This window comes from Equus asinus, chromosome 14, assembly GCF_041296235.1.
Source record: "Equus asinus isolate D_3611 breed Donkey chromosome 14, EquAss-T2T_v2, whole genome shotgun sequence".
Classification (NCBI taxonomy): domain Eukaryota; kingdom Metazoa; phylum Chordata; class Mammalia; order Perissodactyla; family Equidae; genus Equus; species Equus asinus.
In genome coordinates this window covers 48,447,498-48,469,505 of record NC_091803.1, presented here as the reverse complement: position 1 = coordinate 48,469,505, position 22,008 = coordinate 48,447,498, and the positions used below count along the sequence as shown (strand labels likewise).

The window sequence follows — 22,008 nt, the reverse complement described above, 5'->3', positions numbered from 1 at the left end:
CGCGCACCCGCACGTCCTCACACCGGCACTACCTCCTAGTCACCACCCACACAAGCCTTCCAGCTAGAAAGCCAACAACCAACGTCCAGCTCCAGCCCATCTGTCGTCAGGGGCCTGGCTGGCGGGCTCCTCAGACACCTCCATGTTTTCCAGCAGGCTGGGCTACCCTTCCCAGCCTACCCTCGTCCTTCCCGTTTCCCAGCACGCTCATACCTCCTTCCCAGCAGGCCATGCACCCTTTCCCAGTATGCCTCTCTGCCTTTCCCAGTAGGTCATTCACCTTTTCCCAGCATGTTGATAGCCCTTTCCTACCATGCTCATAGTTCCTTCCCAGCAGACCACTGCTCTTTCCCAGCATGCTCATAGCTCCTTCCCAGCAGGCCATTGCTCTTTGCCAGCATGCTCATAGCTCCTTCCCAGCAGGCCATTGCTCTTTGCCAGCATGCCTTTCTGCCTTTCCCAACAGGCCGTTCTTCCTTTCCCAGCAGGCTGTCGCCTCTTTCCAGCCCACCATTTGCCCCTTCCCAGCATGCTGTTCACCCCCCGCCCCACTGCAGTGCCCGCAGGTCATCTCTCTGCTGACACAGTTGCCTCCTTCATCTATCGGTAACACGGCCCTGCCCTGCCTGGGCCTCAGAGCCATGCCCCCATGCAACCAGGAAGGTGAGCTTTCTTTGCACAGGATGCCCTGCTGGGCTCTGGCTGCCTTGCATCCAGCCTCTCTGCCTCCCCTCCACCTCGAACAGGCTGAGGATCTCATGAGGCCAGCAGCTCCTTGGCCTGCACTTTCCCCCCGGAGGCCTCCCCTGTGGTACCTCCCACCCTAGTCCCGCTTTAGTGCACTCCTTCATTGTCTGAGCCCCTAGAAAGGAGAAGTCCAGGGCAGCTCCTCCAGGAACTCCCGAATGGGGCAGATGAGCAGCATGCAAGGGGCAAGGACATGTACCTGAGAAATCAAACACTGGATCCCAGAAAGAACTCAGAGCAGGATGCGGAAACCAGTAAGAGAAACTTCAAATAGATTAGAGTTGGGAAGGCCTGTAGGGGGAGCCCTCACCCCCCTCACACACTGTCAATTATAGCAAATAGGAACGGACAGGACACTTCCATCTCCGCGGGAAGTACAACTGCTTTACTACTGAGGGAAGATCTCTCCCCACCCAGCAACAGCCCAGCCGATGAGAAGCTGTTCCCGCCCTGATCGGTTCCTCTCCCCAGTGGACTCTCCTTTAGAGCAGCCCCTCCTCCTCTCCCTTTTTCTCCACAGAAGCAGCTCCCTCCTATGTTCTCTGGATTCACCTGTTGCTCGCCACAGCATGCACATCCTGAATTGCAATTCTTTTGGCTATTCCCAAATAAACTCATTTTAAGAAAAAATATCAGGTAAATTTGCTTTTTAAGTTTGACAAGGACAAAGCAGTTGCACTGAGAGCTAAAAGCAGGCCGCTGACAGGCATTCTCAACCTGACCCAGAACACTGCTACGTGGACTGGGCTGAATGGTGGCCCCTAAAAGATACGTCCACCTGGAACCTGTGAACGTGACCTTATTTGGAAAAAGGGTCTTTGCAGATGTAATTAAGTTAACGATCTCAAGAGAAGACCATGCTGGATTAGGGTGGGCCCTACATCCAAGGACAAGTGTCCTCATAAGACACAGAAGAGAGACACAGATACAGGGAGAAGGCCACAAGAAGATGGAGGCGGAGACCAGGGTGATGTGTCCACAAGTCAAGGAATGTCAAGGATTGCCAGCAGCCACCAGAAGCTAGAAGAATTCTCCCTCAGAGCCTCAGAAGAAGCCAAACCTGCCCACATCTGGACTTTGGACTTTTGGCCTCCTGAACTGTGAGAAGGTAAATTTCTATTGTTTTAAGCCACTCAGTTTGTGGTAATTTGTTACGGCAGGCTCAGGAAACTAATACACCATGTCAGCCTCCAGGTTCCAGCAAGTATGTGTGAGATGTGGGCAGGCAAGGGTTTCCTTACTCCACACCACCAGGAGGGAACAGAAGGTACGCATTACTCCCGTCCTGGCCTCACCCTCAGACACATCCAGGGAAAGGCCTGTCCAAAGATACTATGTCCTGAACTGATGGCCCCCAAACCCTCAAGATGCACAGCAAACATTTCCTCCCATTTCACAATTCCACGTACTCAAGGTCTAGTGATCTAGTCCTTTTCACTGCAAAATGTCCCTGTCCTACCTCCCAATTTCTGAAGTCACAACAGTCGCAGATGGAGCAGCTATCCCAGAATCCATTTTTACAACCCAGCACTTGTCGGGGGAATCTCATCTGGTTGGCTGAAGTCAATAATCAGGCTCTGGCTCATTTAAAGATGACATTTTAAACTCTGCTCTACTCGTCTGTATTGTCACAGCCCACTTGCTCTAGAACAGCGATTTACCTGCCAGGTTCGAACTTGAACTCGGTTTGGCTCCACTGTATAAACGCTTTCTTCGTGCATTGCTAACACTGGAGACTCACACAGGAAAGTACCTAAAAGGAAAGATGAACATGACGACAGCAGCAGCTAATCTTTCATGCTTCCTCAGAATTTAAGAAGCACCACCACACATATTCCCTAATTCGCTTCGGCCTTCACAGCAGCTTTGTGAGGGATATGTTTTTTGCATCTTGCAGATGAGGAAAGCAAGACTCTGAAGCACGAGGAACTACCCAAGGCCACAGCTAGCAGTGACAGTTCGTGCAGGCTCCAGGCCTGGTGGAGGGACTCAGTGCTGGGCTCCCTGCCCTGCACCACTCACTAGTGGTGTCTCCTCTTTTCTCCCATCTGGTAGCTGGTACTTTCCGCAGCACAGCATCTGTGATGGCACAATTGTTTAAGCACATGTCTGCTAATCTTAGGTGAAACTGTGGAGGCCATTAGCCCTAGGCTCTGTCTCTAGACAGGTTCTTATCTAGTTAGAGAGATGATGACACACACAAAACAGAAAATATCTTAGCACCTGCTATGCTGTCCTATTGGAGGGATAAGAAGTTCATCATTGTCCTTAAGGGGTCTACACTAGAAGAGATGTGAATTATCGGCAGAATACAAGGCAGAGTGGGAAAAGTGTTATAAGAGAACTTTAGGCCACAGAGTGTTAGAGGAGAAGAAAAGAGGGGATCACACGAGGGAGAGAGGTGATAACAAGTGGAGAAACATCCCCAGGGAGGGATGAGTGTTCACATGCACATGGGGGGATCACTCTTGGAACAGTGCAATGACAGGTCCTCCCGTGAGGTGTGAGGGCTGAGGTCAGGACGGGTATAGGTAAGAATTGTGCAGAAAGAGAGCTAACTGAGAAGCATGTCCTGATGGCACTGTGGTCGGCTGGAAGATGTCCCCCAAAGCCAAGAGGTCCTAATCCCTGGAACCAATGAATATTAGCTTATACGGCCCAAGATGTGAAAGTCTTCAGATGGGGAGATGACCCTGGATTAACCAGGTGGGCCCTAAATGCAATCACAAGTGTCCCTACAAGAGGGAGGTAGATTTCAGAGAGGAACAAGGTGACAATGGAGGGAGAGATTGGAATGATGTGACCCCAAGACAAGGATTGCCAGCAGCCACTAAAAGCTGGGAGAAGCAAGGAACAGATTCCTCCCTGGAGCTCTGGAGGGAGTGCAGCCTCGGTGCTGCCCTGCTTTTGGCCCAGTGAAACTGATTTTGGACTTCTAGCCTCTACATCTGTGAAAGAATAAATCTCTGTTTAAGCCACTCGGTTTGTGGCCACCATCACAGCAGCCCCTGGTCACTCATGCAGGCATGTGCTGAAGAGCGGAGGATAAAGGCTGCCCAGTGAAAGACAGTTGGTGAGATGGATGGGACGTAGAGGGGTGTCTGAGACCGACGGAGCATCTCTGACAACCCACCCTGAAATTTTCAGACAGAGGCTGGCCTTGGTCAGGACACCAGGGGACTTGCTGCTCTGAGTGGTCTGGAACCAGCTCACAGTCAAGTATGTGGCAACCCCCTTCCCTGGAAAGAACTCTGGTTGTTCATACTTGTGTAGCCTTGCTTCTGAGCTGTTTTAACTGTGCTGGAGCCCAGGGGGGCTTGCTGACCCCATATCTGGCTGCAGTTCTCAACCACCCTGACTGGGCTTCTATTAATAGTGTGTGGCGCTGGCAGCATGGGGCCAGAGCTGCAGCACCGACTCTGGAAACGCAGGTACGGGCGTGCGAACTGAGGCAGGGTCTCCTTGTAGCCCTGTGCCAGCCCCTGCCCACACCACAGGCACCAGCACGCCCATTAATGGGGAGAAAATAAAGCAGGGGCTGAGTTCTCTCTGGGCGCAGAAGACTCCCACCTGCATTTCGTAACGCGGCTCCAGAAGGCTCAAAGATCACCACCTGTTTCCCATTCCAGACGGCAACTGCGTCCTAAGAAGAATCACAGGAATTAAACAGCAGCCCCTGTAGTCCTGAAGGACCCTAACAACTGACCAGCTCTGTAGTCCCCACTGAAGACCCCGACTGACCCCACGGGTCACCCTCACAGTCACCTTGGTGGCAAACACTCCGCTGACATGCATGTCCGTGCGTAGGCTGTGCGTCACGCCAGTGGACAGGAAGGCCACACTGAGTAAGCTCGGGGAGATCTGCACCACGGCCACTTGCTGGTGGAGGTGCGCTGACATGGCCTGCTCGCTGAGGACCACCACAGAGCTGATGTTGTTCACTGCCAGAAGGTTCCTCCTGGAGCCCCACTGCATTTCCACGTCGGGGAAAAAGAACCAGAAGTGTGAGCAAAGGAGAAGAGAGATACAGCCAGGAAAGTGTTACAATCACGAGAATTCATAAACAGTTTTCCAGCACTATTTCTTCTTAGTTACTGACACTCAAGAGTTGCGATGCAGGGGCTGGCCTGGTGGCGCAGCAGTTAAGTGCACACATTCTGCTTCTCGGTGGCCCGGGGTTCGCCAGTTCGGATCCTGGGTGCAAACATGGCACTGTTTGGCAAGCCATGCTGTGGCAGGCGTCCCACATATAAAGTAGAGGAAGATGGGCACGGATGTTAGCTCAGGGCCAGCCTTCCTCAGCAAAAAGAAGAGGATTGGCAGTAGTTAACTCAGGGCTAACCTTCCTCAAAACAAAAACAAAAACAAAAAACAAAGAAAGAGTTGCAATGCAGTGAGTAGATAGTTGTATGGCTGGCTGTTTTAGCTCACATCTGTGCTAAAAGGTTGAGCATCTTCTAGAATGTACTTTTCTGATATTAATTTAGGGATGTTTGTTTTTTATAAATGGACAGCAAGTTTACCCAATATATTAAATTAGCCAGCATTCCTCTGGTGACGTCAAATGCCACTTTCACAATTTCATATTAAACTTCCAAATCTATACAAATCTGTTTCTGGATTTCCTACTCCACTCCGCTGACAGATTTATCCATTCCTGAGTAAGCATGCACTGTTTTAATTGCTATAGTTTTGAGATATATTCTGGTATAGGATATAGAAAAGTTCTGACTCTTTATGAACTTTTTTCTTGGCTGTTTGCTCTCCCAGATGAATTTAGAATTATCGTGTTGAATTCTCCCAGAGGAAAAAAGGCCATTATTTTTACTGGATATACATATAATTTGTAGCTTTACTTGGGAAGAAATGACACTTTTACATGAGTGAGGCTTCTCTTTGAAGATCACGGTGTGTCTCACCACTGACTCAGTTTTCTCCATGTCCTCTAGGACAGTGGGAGGCTCGCACTGTTAGTTAAGCTTCTCCTGTGAGCAGTGAGGCTGCAGGCCTTCCTCACGCATTCTACTGACCACTCTTAGGTCGACGACCTGCACTCCCCATCAGAGTTTCCAAGGAAATTCTTAATATTTTTTTTAATAAATGTGAGTTTTCTTCAAGATGTCTTTTATTCTAAGACATCACTAAAGGTAAGATGAGCCATCAATTTAAAATAACAGCTTTCCATGTAAAGATCCCTTCTTCCACAAAAAAGCAAAAACAGCACTTCAAACGTCCCTATCGACTGGAAGAGCTGCATGCCAACTTCAGTATGAAAATGAAGACAACAATATGCATTGAGAATCAGGACAACAGGGTGTAAAACCCTTTACAGCCTCCACAGTGAACCCTGACCCAGCTCAGCCTTCCTTCAGTTCTAGGCTGCTTGCTGTCCATTGCCCAGTTTGAAGTAAGATTTTATGTACTCAAACTTGTCACTCTCTGCTTTTGCAACTGTTTTTATTATTTCAAATCCAAGAAAGTTATACTTTCTCTAAATATCTGATAATATTCTATGCTATTTTTAGCAGTTATTCTGACAATTTAAAAAATATTTAACTCAATTCATCTAGAAACTATTGTTATATACAGCCGGAGATGAGGACCTAAAAGTAATTCCCCAAATTGCTTCAAGGTAACCCTAAACTATTTACTACAAAAATTTCCTTTCCTAATTACTATAGGATTAAGTAAATGTTATCCTGCGAGCTTTACACAGAGCAGACCTGAGGACAACTTCCAGGACAGCAGGGTGAGGAGCCCCAAGGACATAACAGGCATAACTGGTAGAAATTATGAAAAAACCCACCAGCTAATGCTCTGGAAATTGGGCATAAAGCAAATGAAGAAAAACTGACTCAAGAAAGACCACTAAAGCTGTTAAGAACAATGGAGTCTGTGGCACCCGAGCCACTATGCTCCCTCCCTCCTGTCTCCCCGCTCAGTGTGACGAAGCTCCACCTGGGCCAGTGTGGCCAAGAAGCCAGGGCTCCCTCTCCTCCGCTGAGCCAAGGGCTACAGCATCTCCCTGGAGGGGCTGGCCACCAGCATTTCTCGTTCCCCCAGGTGTGTTGCAGAGGCCAACGTCAGGTGAGAGAGGCCAACGTCAGGTGAGAGAGGCCAACGCCAGGTGAGAGAGGCCAACGCCAGGTGAGAGAGGCCAACACCAGGTGAGAGGCCAACTGCCGGGACAGAGGCAGGAGCTCCCTCCTTCCCCAGGCCCTGCTCACAGGGTGGAGGCTCTACCTTGGATGTGGCAGCCTGAGAACACTGGGCCCCATGCCCTTGCCCCAGCTTGCTCACGGTGCAAAGGCTCCAGGCTGGGAGAGGCAATCTGAGAAGACTGCGCCCAGCTCCCTGTTCATAAGGCAGCTGTCACTGGAGAGAAGCCGGCCGCTGTCCCTACTGCCAAGCTCTGGAGCAGGGATTCCGAGATTTTGTTCCCCACAGGGAAAGGCAAGAACAGAGAGCTCCAAAGCGTTCCCCAAAGGAAGTGACTTCATTTGAAACAGAATGTGGGTGAGCTCAAGCCTGAGGACGATCTTGAAAACAGTGGAGGTTTTGGTGGTGAGAATTACGAGGGGACTGGTAGCTTCATGAGAGTGATAAGTTCAAGGGCAGGTCAGACAGTTTACTAGTGAGAACCAGGGAAAGAGACACCTTAGAGGAGCCTTCCTGGGGTCAGAACAAACCTCAGACATTGGACACAAAGACCACCCCTGCCCAAATTTAATGGGACCACACTGTGGAGCAACTGATGCCCCACGGTGTAGTCAAAATGAAAGAGCCATCAGCCAGCAGTTGGGGGAGCCTAACACTGTGATACTAGCCACGGCGGCAGAGAGCTTAACAGACAGACCAGGGGAAGGGCAGTCAGAGAGAGCCCCCCACAACCACAGGTGTCCCAGGGTGACCGTGCACACGCCCAGGCTGGGTCCTCTGAGGAGCAGCATCAGAGGCTCCACACTGCAGAGGAAACAGGTCACTACAATGGTCCAGCCAGTCACTAAACAAACAAACAGGCTAACGACAGCAACAAGCCCTGGGGGTAAGTGGGGCAGGAGGCTTGGTACCGCAGAGTTGACACAATATTTTACCTAAAATGTTCAGTTTGCAGCAAAAAATTAAGAACCACGCAAAAGAGGAGAATACGACCCACATCCAGGGAAAAAGGCAGGCAAGAGAAACTGGCACAAGAAGACCCAGATGTCGGACTTAACAGACCAAGCCTTCAAAGGAGCCACCATGAAGACGTTCAAAGAACTAGAGGAAACTGCGTTTAAAGAAGGGCAGGATGGTGAGATGCAATGTCTCACCAAACACAGTCTATCGACAAAGAGGCGGAAATTATAAAAAAAGAACCGAATGTCCAAGAGAATGAAAACATATGTCCACAAAAAAACTTGTACACCTGTGTTCACAGCAGCATTATTCATAATAGTCCAAAAGTGGAAACAACCCACATGCCCATCAATGGAAAAAAGGATAAACAAATATGGTCCATCTGCACAACGGAATATTACTCAGCCATGAAAAGGAATGGAGCTCTGACACACACTACAACATGGATGAGCCTTGAAAACATCATGCTCAGTGAAAGAAGCCAGACACAAAAGTCTGCATATTGTATGATTCCACTGCTATGAAATGTGGAGAAGAGGCGAATCCAGAGAGACAGAAAGTAGATGAGTGGTGCCAGGGGTTGGGGGAGGTGGGAGTGACTGCTAATGGGTGCAGATTTCCTCTGGGGTGATGACAATGTTCTAAAGTTTATTGCGATGGTTGCAAAACTCGGTGAATATACTAAAAACCATTTGGTATGTTATATATCTCAGTATAGCTGTTTTGAAGATAAAGGGATGAATACATAGATAAGAGACAGATATAGATCACTGCAGATCCACAAGCCCTTATTTGCAATTCTGAAATCCAAAGGCCTTCAGAAATATTTTATTGTTATTTTTATATAGTCTTAAGCAGAATAACTGACAAAAACAGAATCAAAGCGAATTACGTCCTCCACTTTTGCAGGACAGAGAGGGAGTGCGTCCAACGCCTTTGCAGAGCTGTACCTTTATCTGTGTGATGTTTCCTTCAAGCTCAGTAGGGGTTTGAAGGGTCCACCTGTCTTTGCCCTCCACCCCTCGGCTGCTCGGGGGGCTGGGCACTTTTCTCCACATGGCTACTCTCCCTTTATCAGTACCCGCTGCCAGAAGACCTACAGGTAAAAACAAAGGTCACATGAGTTGAGTTGAAAAGGGACAGAACAGCAGCAAGCTCCCTTCTCTGACCACCACGTCTAGAACACCAGCCTATGGGCCCTCCCCTCAGTAGCTCTCCCGCTTCCCACCAGGCTGGAGAGTTTGCAGCAATTTACTGCTCCCTGGCCAGACAGTGCACATGCTGGGTACTGTTGGCACCGTCCTCTCTGGTTTCTCTCCGTCTGCCATGAGAACAGGGCCTGTACGCCTGGTCAGTGCTGCTTCCCCAGTGTTAGGACAGCATGTAGCATCCCGCAGACATAACATAAATGTGCTCTGGCTTATCCCCTCTTTCTGTCCTGCACACGTGCGTGGAGACATATACACGCACGTACATACCTGCGTGCGTGCGTATTATACACATACATACCTTCAAAAAAATATTCCCACGCTATCTTTTTCTCTGGGTTTCAGGAGGAAACAGATCAACTGCACACAGTAGGTTGGTCACACTTTTGACCAAACCCCTTGACCCTCATGTGGGATAACAAAGCTTTACTGTCGCTTGCTTGTTCTTGACTGACTTTTCTCAAATGACTGACATAGTTACAATTGATGTACATTCTTTGAATAGCCACTGTCATCATTTTGCAGCCCACAGAGCAAAGCTTGAGGTTGGTTCTTTTTGTCTCTTATGCCAGCCCAAGAAGCCTCACCTTTGACTTTACAGTAAGAAACACAGTTTATATTCTCTCCTTTTTCAAAACCAAACTTCTCCTCTGGACTCAGCACATAATTCTCTCCTCGTTCTAAGTCCCAGAATCTACAAGGGAAGAAGGAGGCCCCATTGAGGGGACTGCGTTAGTGCATTTCCCTCCGCTCTGAGGGTCTTGTTCAACTCGCAGAACAAACTTTAAAGATCAGGAAAAGACACGGCCCTTTGGACTCTGCTATAAAAAGCATGCCGTCATTACATTTAGACCGTTTTTTATGCCCTGTTCATAATCAAAGGGGGTTGTTCTTAATAAAAGATGGTTCATGCATGACACCAGATCACAACGAGAACAACGAACTTCAACCACAAGCAACAACGTGGGAGAACCCCTCAACACCACGCAGAGCTAGAGCAGCTAGACACAACAGAACTTTACACGTGATTCCATCTATACCACGCTCAAAAAGACCAGGCAAAAGGATTCCACAGGCAGACACTAGGACGGGGCTAGCCCTGTGCGGTAGGCGGGACACTGCAGTCTTGGGGTGTTTTGTTCTTCAGTCTCAGAGCTGGTTATGTGGATGTGTCCAATTTGTGAAAAGCGATCACAATTTGTGTATTTTTCTGTATGTATGTTACACTCCAATAAAGCATTCACTCAGAAGAGGCTGAATTGTAATCAGGGTGTTCCCTGCAGAGCGGGCTCTCACCTGAGGACTGCTTCCCCCACGGCGGTCACAAGAAGGCTGCCTTCAATCAAAGCGATGTCTGCCCGGTGACCTGTTTTCCCACTCAACTTGACCTGGATAACGACAAACAACCCAAAAGAAGCATGCGGCTCCTGCCAAGACCACATGTCCCTGTGCGTGAGCCTGGAAACTCTGGTCTGCAGTGACATCATGGAGACTCACCAAGTGGAGGGAGAGGAAGTGCAGGGCGAATACGGACACTTGGGAAGGCATCCCCAGCTTTCCATGATGCCCGGGCTGAAGCCAACAACTACTTGGGCACATTAGAGAGTTAATAACAGCAGCTGCTGAGCACGTGGTGACCACCAAGCGGAGCGAGAGAGCTGAGTTCAGACACGACCTCGCCCTCCAAGGCAGGTGCGACACTGGTTTGCAGAGAACAAACCAGACCAGGGCCCATCAGCCAGTGAGTGGCTCAGGGGGGATTTGAATCCAGGTACACATGACTCGGTGACCATGTTTTCAACCACTGTGCTAGACAGAGGATGCATAAATGACCAAATAAACACTGACTTACCGAAAAACCAATCAGCTCCTGAATCTGTAAGAGTATCTTTAGGGAAAGTTCAGAGTTCTCTGGGGAACATGGAATCCTATGATATAAACCAAGAACCTAGCAAGAGGGCAGCTATGAGCAGCCTCCTGGGGAGCTGCACCCACTGCATCACCAACAACCAACATGGGAGCCAGCTGCACCCCGACACCTTCGCAGTGTCCTCCTATCAGTGAGGGCCCAGGGCTGATGTGCAAGGCACCTTCGAGGATGTCACGGTGTTTCTCAGTAGCCACAGTAAAACATCTGCTACCCAAGAAGGGTGACTGTTGCACACCTCCTCCCTTGGTGGTGGCACGTGTGGGCCAGCAGCAGCTGTGACAGAATGAACTCAGGTGACAATTCCCCAGGGCTCTCAGATGGCATGGGAGCCTCCTCCAAATCCCTGTCTGCACACACCTGGGAAACAGAATCATGGCCCCTGCCCCACTTATTTCTACTGTGAAGGTCGAAGGAGCTGCTGCAAGGGGCGCAGTCATTCTGTCACATTCCGGCCTACAGGCTGCGAGTCCACCAACGGCGGGGGCACAGGCCTGAGCAAGCCCAGGCTCCCCTACACCCTGTCCAAGGACCCAGAAAGTCTCCTTCGCTTTGCATTTCCCTCCCCTGTGACCTGAAGGTCGCATAAGAAATAATGGTATCAAACAGCTCTGTGAGTGGCCACGAGACACAGATTTGCTAAACAAAAACAAAAGGCTGGTGAAACCAGCTTGGAGAGTACCTGGCCGGCGCTCCTCTCCCCGACCCCGCCCACCTTCATCACTTCCTCCGCTTCGCCCTCGGGAGTCACCAAGTACAGGGACAGCAGCAGGTTTTCCGTGACCACCACCAGCGCCTCCCTTTTCTCGATGTAGAACAGCGTCTGGATGGAGCTCTCTGTGGACGCCACCCGGGTGGTCTCGCCTTTCTCATCCACATAGTGCACTGTCCCTGAGGGCAGAGGGGGTCAGTCCACCAGGCGGCTCGATGCCCACCAGCAGCCATTTCTATTACTTAAGGACAGTTTCAAAATAAACATCTTTGTTATAAAAATTTACAAGTAAAACATTTAAAAAACATCTGCATGTAACCTCACAGGCTACTGTCTCCGAGGTAAGTGCCATCTCACTGCTTGAGATCAGCCTTGACTTGTGCTGTCTCCGCTGATCCGATTCTCCCTCCACGACTGACCCCGAGGCTTCTAACCTTCACACTGACGACGCCCCTGATTCGCCCCTTGAAACGCTGTGTTCATCTTGGTCCACTAACAGGAGGCACACATCTATCATCACATGTGGAGGCCCTGAGTTAGGACCCCTCACTGCAGCCGCCACTTGGTCCCCTCTGTCCTGTGTGTCACTGGTCGGCGTCTGGCACTCTCGCACTCCACAGGCCCTGTCTAAGCGGCAGCCCCTCCAACCTGGAGCCCTCGGTCTGCTCTGCCCTGGAACCTGCCGGCCCCTCCTCCGCCTCCAGGTTCCTCTTTCAGGCCTCTGAACTCAGAGGGCGGGACCTCCTGCGAGTTCTCAGGAATCTGGTCTGCTTCTGCTGCTCTCAGGGGTCTCCTCACCCTCCCGGTCTCTCTCCTCTGAGTCCCAGTGGATGTCCTGGGTTCTTGGGAAACTAAAGAGTTCGAGGCTCTCTAGAGGCTGATGGTAACAACAATGAGCATGGACTCAGCCCGGGCCTGTGGCAGGCTGTGTGTTGAGCTCTTCCATGTATTAACTCAGCTAATGCTTCCTGCGAGCTCCTGAGGCAAGTGCTCTTAACTGTCCCACTTTACATATTAGGATGCTGAGGCACAAAGACATAGGGTAATCCCCCTCTGAAGCCCACAGTTCCTGAGGGGCAGGACGGGCACACTCCAGCACTGCCGCACACCCCTCTTCCAGTCGGCCAACATCATCAACACGCTGTTTCTCGGCTCTCCCTCCTGGGGGCACCCTGCGCTGGCATCTCCCCTGCCTGCACCCCTGCAGCACCAGGCCCACTTGCATCCCTGCTGGGACGTCCTCACGTTCCCCTCCATGGGCTCTGTCTCTTTCTCCCCTGAAATGAACGGCATCTCTATTTTCAAAGGGACAGAAGCTCCCAGCCGTGTCCAGCTTTTGCCTGCTCTCTTCTTCCCATCAAGGTTACTCTGTGTGGTGACACAGCCTCCTGGAACCTCTCACCTTCGTGCGGCCTCACTTCCTCAGTCTCTTTCTCGAAGCAGACACACACTTGTGAAGGTCTGATGTGAGTGGGAAGGATTTTTTTCTCTTAACTGCATATGCATTTATCAGCTATCGCTGGAGCAGCCTGTCTCACTACTCACACTAAAGAGGAGCTGGGTTAAAATCAAGACAGATGGTGCACAACGCTGACCACCCATGAAGGCTGGCTGGTGACTGCAGGCTGGAAGCAAACCCACCACATCCTGCCCACACTCCACCCCAGAGCTTAGCCAAGCACCCGGCACGTAAGCGGTGCTTTGTAACCACACAGACTGAACGGCGGGAGGCCAACGGGAGAATCCCGTCGAGACCGTCATTCTGCCTGGCGCTGCGCACACAGTGAGCAGTCAGGATATAACTGCTGAGCGGCAGCTTCATCGTGAAACCCTTCAGACACAAATAAAGCTCAATTCGTCTCTATCAGAAGAAAGTGAAGCCATTCTTTGAACACTGGATAAATAACTGTAAGAGGCCAGCTTAAGTACCCCTCTCAGACTGGCACACGTACAGCCTATTGTTTTAAGCAGAAACACCACCTATTCATTTAGAATCCTTACCAGACACCCTTAAAACACTTCAATGTCCTAGAATCCCAACCTAAGCTTCTCACCATCCATCAAGCTGACAAAAAATGACAGCCCCTCTTGAGATCCCATTTTCAAGAAATTTCCAAAGCCGCTTTTCCTCCAGTTAAACATGTCCAGGGCTTTCTCATCGCCGCTCACAGCCGCCTTTGCCAGCTGAACGAGGTCCCTGGAAACAAACGTGACACGGGAAGTCAGCATTCCTCGCTGCTCCTTGTAGCACAGTGTTGTCCCCGCAGGTATGCCCGAGTTGCTGATGGCGATGAGCCCTCCGGTGGCAGGAAGAGCCACGTCTGTGCCCCCGAGCGGCCCCCAAGGGTGAGCTCGTACTTACTCGCCAGGAGGGGGCAGCCGGAAGATGCAGTGAGTTAGGTGTTTTCCATACTCGTGTCTCAGCAGGGGGGTCCCTTGGACTCGACCCCTTTGGTCCAACCTCCATAAGAGCAGGACACCAAGCTGGAAAACCCAACACACATGTGGAGGAAACATATTCTTACAGAGCGACTGGCTGTGTAATAGGACATACGCTTATTCTTTTTCTTGGAAAATTATGAAACTACTATGTCTGCACTGTGAAAAATCCAAACAAGGAGCAAACCTCTTCCAGGGGCCCCTCATCCTTACTCCCTGGAGACAACAAATGTCACACAAACAGTTTTTAAAACAGACTTTTAATGTTTGTAAAGATTCACATTTATGGAAAAGTTGTAAAGACAGTTCATAGACGTCCCATACCCCACACCTGGTTCTCCTATTATTAGAGCTTACGTTAATGTGGTATGTTTCTCAGAATCAGTACTGATATATTATATTAACTAAAGTAGGTACTTTATTTGCATTTCCTCGTTTTTTTCCTAAGGCCCTTTTTCTGCCCCAGGACCCTTCTAGGACCCACAGGACACTTGCTCATCGCGTCTCCTTAGGCTGCTCTGGGCTGGGACAGCCTCAGACTCTCCAGTTTTTGATGGCCTTGAGCACTATTAAGGGATTTTGTAGACTGTCCCTCTACTAGGATTTGTCTCTTTTTCTCATCGTTGACTGGGGTGTGGGTTTGGGAGAAGAGCACAGAGCTCAAGTGCCTTTCGAGTCATATCATAGCAGCTCCACGTTCTCAACGTGCTGACCCTATTCTCCTGGCTGAGGGTATGTCTGTTAGGTGTCTCCACTGTCAAGGTCCTCTTTTTTCCCCCGTTCCATCCTGTACTGTTTGGAAGGAAGTCACTATGCACAGCTCACTCCTAGGGAGGGGAGTTATGTCTTACCTCCTTGAGCCTGGAGCAAACTCTCTGGGACTCTTCAGCACAGGAGATTTGTCGTTCTCCCCATCTACTTATTTGTTCAATCACAGATTTACAGCAGTATGGGCCCATGGATATTTTCTACCTTGGGTTATGATCCAATACACTTTACTTTCTCGCTCCAATTGTTCCAGCTTTGGCCATTGGGAGCTCTCTCGGCTGGCTCCTGAGTCCCTTTGACACACGCCGTCACTGCGGGTTTTGTGAGCACCTCCTTACTTTCTTGCACTATGGAGTCTCCGGGCTCACTGTCCTGCCCCAGTCCTAGAATCAGCCATTTCTCCAAGGAGCCCTATTTCCTTTTATTGGAGGAAGCCAACAGAAACTAGGATGTGGGTACTAGGTGTACCATATGTTCAATTTTAAAGTCATTAACGTCTCAAATTAATGGCACAGACTAGTCCTAGAGAAGCTCAAATCGAGGAGGAGCTGACTCCATCCTAGAGAAGCTCAAATCGAGGAGGAGCTGACTCCATCCTAGAGAAGCTCAAATCGAGGAGGAGCTGACTGCATCCTAGAGAAGCTCAAATCGAGGAGGAGCTGACTCCATCCTAGAGAAGCTCAAATCGAGGAGGAGCTGACTCCATCCTAGAGAAGCTCAAATCGAGGAGGAGCCGACGCCATCAGAATCGGTCCAGGATGGCTTTGTGATTGGGGAGGATGTTTGCAAGGCTCCCTTGCTTTGATGCCTGAGCATCCCTCAGGCATGTTTCCTGCTCAAGGTCTGCCTCCCAGCCTTCCTTCATTCCACACTGAGTCCAATATCCCCACTTGCTGGGGAATATCGCTTTATTGTACAGAGGAATATAATCTTCAAATAACGTTGGCCTTAAAAGCAACTTATATGGGGTTGGCCCAGTGGCGCAGCGGTTAAGTGCGCACGTTCTGCTTTGGTGGCCCAGGGTTCACTGGTTCAGATCCTGGGTGCCATCACCGCTTGGCACACCATGCTGTGGCAGGCGTCCCACATATAAAGCAGAGGAAGATGGGTACTGATGTTAGCTCAGGGCCAGTCTTCCTCAGCAAAAAGAGGAGGATTGGCAGCAGTTAGCTCAGGGCTAATCTTCCTCAAAAAATAAATAAATAAAAGCAATTTATGTAGTAAATCTCCAAGAAAAATTCTGTAAGATTGACCATAATATGTAACATATGAGTGTACATATAATATTGAAAAGTACATATTACCAAATGGATTCTTCTTGACTTTGCCAGCTTTATGAAGAATCAAAACATTGTTGGTTCCTTTCTGTTTAGTGATTCTTTTATTGTGTGTGTATGCGTGTGAGGAAGACTGGCCCTGAGCTACCATCTGTTGCCAATCTTCCTCTTTTTGCTTGAGGAAAATTGTTGCTGAGCTAACGTCCACGCCAATCTTCCTCTATTTTATGTGTGATGCTGCCACAGTGCGGCTTGACGAGTGGTGCTAGGACTACGCCCAGGATCCAAACGTGTGAACCCTGGGCTGCCAAAGCAGAGCGTGCAGACTTAACCACTGCGCCACCAGGCTGGCCCAAGTGATTCTTTTTTAAGTAACATTTTTAAAATAATGCTCGCATAGTGAAAAACACACACTACCAGCCTCCTCCCTAGAGAACCACTACAGCAGGATCCTGTGCGTTTGACAGGTTTTTTTTCCCTGCTTTTTCTCCCCAAATCCCCCCAGTACATAGTTGTATATTTTAGCTGTGGGTCCTTCTAGTTGCGGCATGTGGGACGCTGCCTCGGTGTGGCCTGACAAGAGGTGCCATGTCCACGCCCAGGATTCGAACCAGTGAAACCCCGGGCTGCCCAAGAAGAATGTGTGAACTTAACCACTTGGCCATGGGGCCGATCCCCTGTGACTGACAGTTTTATACACACACAGCCTCTGTAGAGAAGGTCTTCTGTCCTGCCCTTCAAATGCAATCATCCAGGGGCCGGCTCCATGGCCGTGTGGTTAAGTTAACGTGCTCCACTGCGGCGGCCCAGGGTTCGGATCCTGGGCGCGGACATGGCACCGCTTGTCAGGCCACGTTGAAGACAGCGTCCCACATCCCACAACTAGAAGGACATGCAGCTAGGATATACAACTGTGTACAGGGAGGGTTTGGGGAGACAAAGCAGAAAAAAAAAATATCTAAAACAAATGCAATCATCTAGTACTCATTTTTTTAACATAATAACTGATTTTACAGAGATCTTGATTAGTGCACACAAGCTTCTAGCTGGGAGCTCAACCAGGTTCCTGAATATAATCACAACATACTTAGCATGTCCAGATTTCTAGGCTGCTGCTTTAGGGAAGAAGTTGTGTGATACAAACGTTCAGAGCCCCGTACCTGTGGAACAGTGATTTCTGCGCAGTCAGATGACCGCGTACCCCTTATTCTGACAGAGGGACATACGCAGCCCCCCAGCACCCCCTCCACTGACTCACAAGGAGGGGAAGCCACAGGATGCAATCAGTCAAATGTGTCCTCTCAGGTTTCTGGCTAACCAGGTAGAAATGTGAACATGAAGTGCCAGACTTAGAGATGAACTCTGAGGTGTCCCGTCTCCTTCGTGGCAGCCTCCTGCTTCTCCTCCTCAATTGTAAACTTTTTTGTTTTTGAGGAGGATTAGCCCTGACCTATCTGCTGCCAACCCTCCTCTTTTTGCTGAGGAAGACTGGCCCTGAGCTAACATCCACGCCCATCTTCCTCTACTCTATATGTGGGACGCCTACCACAGCATGGCTTGCCAAGCAGCACCATGTCTGCATGGGGGATCCGAACCGGCGATCCCTGGGCCAATGAAGCGGAACGTGCGAACTTAACCAACGCGCCACCAGGCCGGCCCCTCTAAACGTTTTTGCATCTCTCACTCCTCCTGCAGGGCACATCCTTGTGTCCGGGGCTGTCTCTTTACCATTTGTCATTCCTTCCAAGTTACTTTATTCAACATAATCTTACACGGGAAGGCTCTAAAGAAAAGTTACCCCTAAAGTGAGAAATCAGCCCTATTTGTGAAGAGCAAGAGTTTAATGTATTAAGGGACTAATGTGAAGTTGGAGTGTCCTAGATATGATTGTCCGTGACATACTATCACTTCCAAGGACTGGTTAACGTGTTAGGTTCTCGAATAGCTTATTGCTGAAATTGTTAAGAACTGCTTGCTCTTTATCATGTGTAGGTTTACTTGATCCTCACTCTTGGCTCTCTGAGAACAGGCTGGGGACCCACGGACCTTCTGATGGACACACCTTGGAACGTCCACCTGGTGTCCCTTTCCTAGGGATCTCCCCACATCCCTGCTGCTGCACATGTGGGCATTTGGCCTGAGCTGGACTTGGGACTGAGGGGTGGCAGGCTGGTGGGGGTGAGTGTGTGTGTGTGTGTGTGTGTGTGTGTGATAAACTGGAGCAGGTGAATTCCTTTCCCAGCAGCTGGAGACTCTGCCTCGTGGACAGAATGGGACGGGGTGAGAGACGCCTGTGGCAGGAAGGTCCTCAGAGAGGTACAAAGCCCACAGATATACATGTATCTGTCGGTACCTCACTCTTGGTTCCAGATGTCCTGAAGCCAGCTGTGCTCCTGTCCCTGGAAACTGTGGGACACTCCAACAGCCTCAGATTAAGTGCACCTACTTGCTTCAGCAAGTCTGGGTTGGTTTCACTGGTAACCAAACATACCCTAACCAAGGCAAGGTCTCTGGGGGGAGTGACAAGACCCCCACACCCAGTCTGGGGAGAAGGCATCTTGGTGGTGCGGCTTGAGTGATGGTTCATTTGTTACTCCTTCTCTTCCTGCTTGAGCCCGTTATTACATTAGGACCAGCGCAATCTTAGATTTTCTTAGAAGGATTAGGTATTTCTCTTCTTAGCTCTTCTGACTCACAGTACTTGGTCAGTGCACAGCTGGGTTTCCTTTCATGCCCGAGTTAATCTGCTTTGTGAGTTGCTTCCTCATACAATCAAGATAAGAATGATGAAATTCAGTGATCACAAATTCTCTCATTTCTGCAGGGGATTTACAGAGCATTCACAGCAGGGAGATGGAAAAGATCACCAATGAAGCCCGGTGGTGCAGTGGTTAAGTCCGCATGCTCTGCTTCGGTGGCACAGTGTTTGTGGGTTCTGATCCTGGGCGCAGACCTATGCACTGCTGGTCAAGCCATTCTGTGGTGGCATCCCACATAAAATAGAGGAAGACTGGCAACAGATGTTCCATACACACACACAAAAAGAAGTAGGAATCTGGGGGCAGGGCTGTGTCATTAGGTGGGAATTGAATAGACAAACGAAGAAAAATCATCCAGGAAAAAAGGAGCAAAGCGATAGAAAAACGGACCAGTGATATGAACAGAAAATGAAATGGAAACGGCTTTCTTAAGTAATACTCATCCTCAACAGCAAGAGAAAGGCCAACCTGACCACCACTGCGATTCCAGTCTTCAGGCAATAGTCTGAATTCGGACACAACACTCAGGGTGGAAATACACGCTGGGGTGTGGGTGCGAGCTGGTACAGGCCCCACGGAGGAGGTTCGGGAACACCCAACAAACCACGAGCGCACGTGTCCTGGGACACAGACAATGCCTTCTAGGAATTTCTTTAAATTTCCACAGACTCCAATGTGACATGCGAAATGACAGAAGCACGAGGTGACCCACTGCATCATTGTGTGTTTAGCAAAAGACTGGAAACCACTAAAATGTTTACCAGTGGGGGCTGGTGAAGTAAACGACAATAATGAAGAGCAGGTTACAAGGGGAGGAAGTTCACTGTTTACCAATATGGGGAGATCCGCCAGACACAGTGTAACACCACCAAGCCAGAAACAGAACAGCATCGTGTGCTTTCACTTCTGTGAAACAGAGGAAAACAAGGAGACAACATCCCCTGTGTGATATTTCCAGCCAAAAATGGTTAATCTAAAAGTAATCATGAGAAGACAATCAAACAAATCTAAATTAAGGGACATTTTACACAATATCTAGTCTGGACTCCTCAAAATGTTGATGTCGTGAAAGATCCAAAAAAAGAGAAGGGGCCGACCCTGTGGTGTAGCAGTTAAGTTCACGCTCCATTTCGGTGATGCGGGGGTTTGCCAGTTTGGATCCTGGGCACAGACCTACGTACCGCTTATCAAGCCATGCTGTGGCAGGCATCCCACATATAAAGTAGAGGAAGATGGGCACGGATGTTAGCTCAGGGCTAATCTTCCTCAAAAAATAAATAAGTAAAAGAGAAGAAAGAAAAGACAAGACCAGAGAACTATATTGGACAAAGGAGACTAAGGAGAAGCAGCTGACAAATGCCATGCCTGGTCCTGGACTGGATTCCGAATGAGGACAAAATCAGCTACAAAGAGCACTACTGGGACAACGGGAGAAATGGTAACATGGACTGCGTACTGGATGCCAGCACTGCTGCAACGTTAGCTTTCCCAAGTGCGACACCATATTGTGGTTATGGAGAAGGATGTCCTTGTTCTGAGGAGACGGACGCCAAAGTATTTACAAGTGACGTATGTATGAAGTCTGCGACACTTTCTCAAATATTAAGGGAAAAAACCCATATATATAGACAGAGACAGACAGACAGAGAAAGCAGATGTATCGAGACGTTGACAACGAGTACATTTATGCGAAGGGCATATAGGTGTTCTTTGTACTATTCTCTCAACTCGTCTGAAGGTTTGAAATTTTTCAAATCGCAAGTCAGGGAAAGAATGCCTTTGTATGTGCCTGTGTGAACCTGAAGAAACCCCGGGAGACTTTAAGAAGCTGTGGGTCGACAGCAGCAGTGGAGTGGAGAGGAGTGGGTTGGAGAGTCTTTTCACAATTTTGAAACGTAAACGTATTACCTTAAACATGTAAAATAAATGAGCATGTTGTAAAATTCCTGCCATACATTTGCGAATCAAATTAGGTTAGACCAGGGTTCCTCAACCTGGGCACTGCTGACGTTTTGGGCGGGATAATTCTCTGTTGTGGGGTCTGTCCTGTGCATTGTAGGATACTGAGCAATGCCTCTGGCCTCCGCCTGCTAGATGCCAGTAGAACGCTCTCCCCCTACCATTATGGCAACAAAAATGTCTCCAGACACTGCCAAATGTCCCCTGGGGGGCAAAGTGACCCTGGATAAGCTCTGAGCTAGGTAATTAGGAGCAGGGACTCAGAGGCAATGAAGAAGCGAGCTCAGGGAAGCTGGTGATTCAGGAGTGCCATAAAAGTGACAGTACCAAGGACAGTCGCCCCATCTTTATCAATGAAGTTACCTGGAAAAGTTCATTTTAAAAATTAACAGACATACCTCAGTCACAGAGTGGGATGGTAGAATAAAATATTCAAACCTTATTTCCAACATAAAACAAAATCTGCCATGAATCCGCCAAGATCCATGGCACTCGGCACTCACATGTTTCAAATACTTTGCTATTTAACACCCTTCCCGACGTGTGTCTCCCAGGGTGGGGAGAGGGAAATGCCGAGATCTGAAGCAGGGTCACTACGTGTCTGCTTACCTTATCTCCTGACACGAGGCAGTTCCCGCTGGTGCTCCAGGTGAGGATGGTGATGTCGGCAGTGTGCGTCGGGGGGACTGCGTGCTGCTCCTTGTCCTGCTTATTGAACACTACCACTTCTCCGGTCTCCCAGCCAACAGCCAGGATCAGCCGCGTCGGGTGCCAGCACAGGGAAGTGACCCGGACTGACCGTTCAATATGCGTATCAGGCACAGGCTCACCCTGTGATAGACAAGAGATAAACCCCATATTTCAGAGAGTGGCAACTTCTTTAAGAATTTCTGGCTAGGGGCCGGCCCAGTGGCGCAGCAGTTAAGTTCGCACGGTCCGCTTCTCGGGGGGCCCAGGGTTCGCTGGTTCAGAGCCTGGGTGCAGACACGGCACTGCCTGGCAAAAGCCATGCTGTGGTAGGCGTCCCACGTATAAAGTAGAGGAAGATGGGCATGGATGTTAGCTCAGGGCCAGTCTTCCTCAGCAAAAAGAG

The 22,008-nt window shown here is 49.5% G+C and overlaps 1 protein-coding gene across 4 annotated transcripts in view; it reads right to left on the bottom strand.

The window, feature by feature from the left end:
- Positions 1 to 22,008, bottom strand: part of IFT140 (intraflagellar transport 140) — a 90,175-nt gene that overhangs the window by 61,151 nt on the left and 7,016 nt on the right. For 3 of the 4 annotated variants that reach the window (XM_070485257.1, XM_070485259.1, XM_070485258.1), the window contains exons 3-12: positions 21,525 to 21,746; positions 14,076 to 14,197; positions 13,768 to 13,910; positions 11,684 to 11,892; positions 10,371 to 10,462; positions 9,662 to 9,768; positions 8,817 to 8,962; positions 4,513 to 4,716; positions 4,318 to 4,390; positions 2,409 to 2,500 (exon numbers count right to left, since the gene is read on the bottom strand). In XM_070485257.1, the coding sequence (XP_070341358.1) occupies positions 2,409 to 2,500; positions 4,318 to 4,390; positions 4,513 to 4,716; positions 8,817 to 8,962; positions 9,662 to 9,768; positions 10,371 to 10,462; positions 11,684 to 11,892; positions 13,768 to 13,910; positions 14,076 to 14,197; positions 21,525 to 21,746 (1,410 nt within the window). The remainder of the gene's footprint in view (positions 1 to 2,408; positions 2,501 to 4,317; positions 4,391 to 4,512; positions 4,717 to 8,816; positions 8,963 to 9,661; positions 9,769 to 10,370; positions 10,463 to 11,683; positions 11,893 to 13,767; positions 13,911 to 14,075; positions 14,198 to 21,524; positions 21,747 to 22,008) is intronic. The other variant, XM_014848925.3, reaches the window with a different exon arrangement.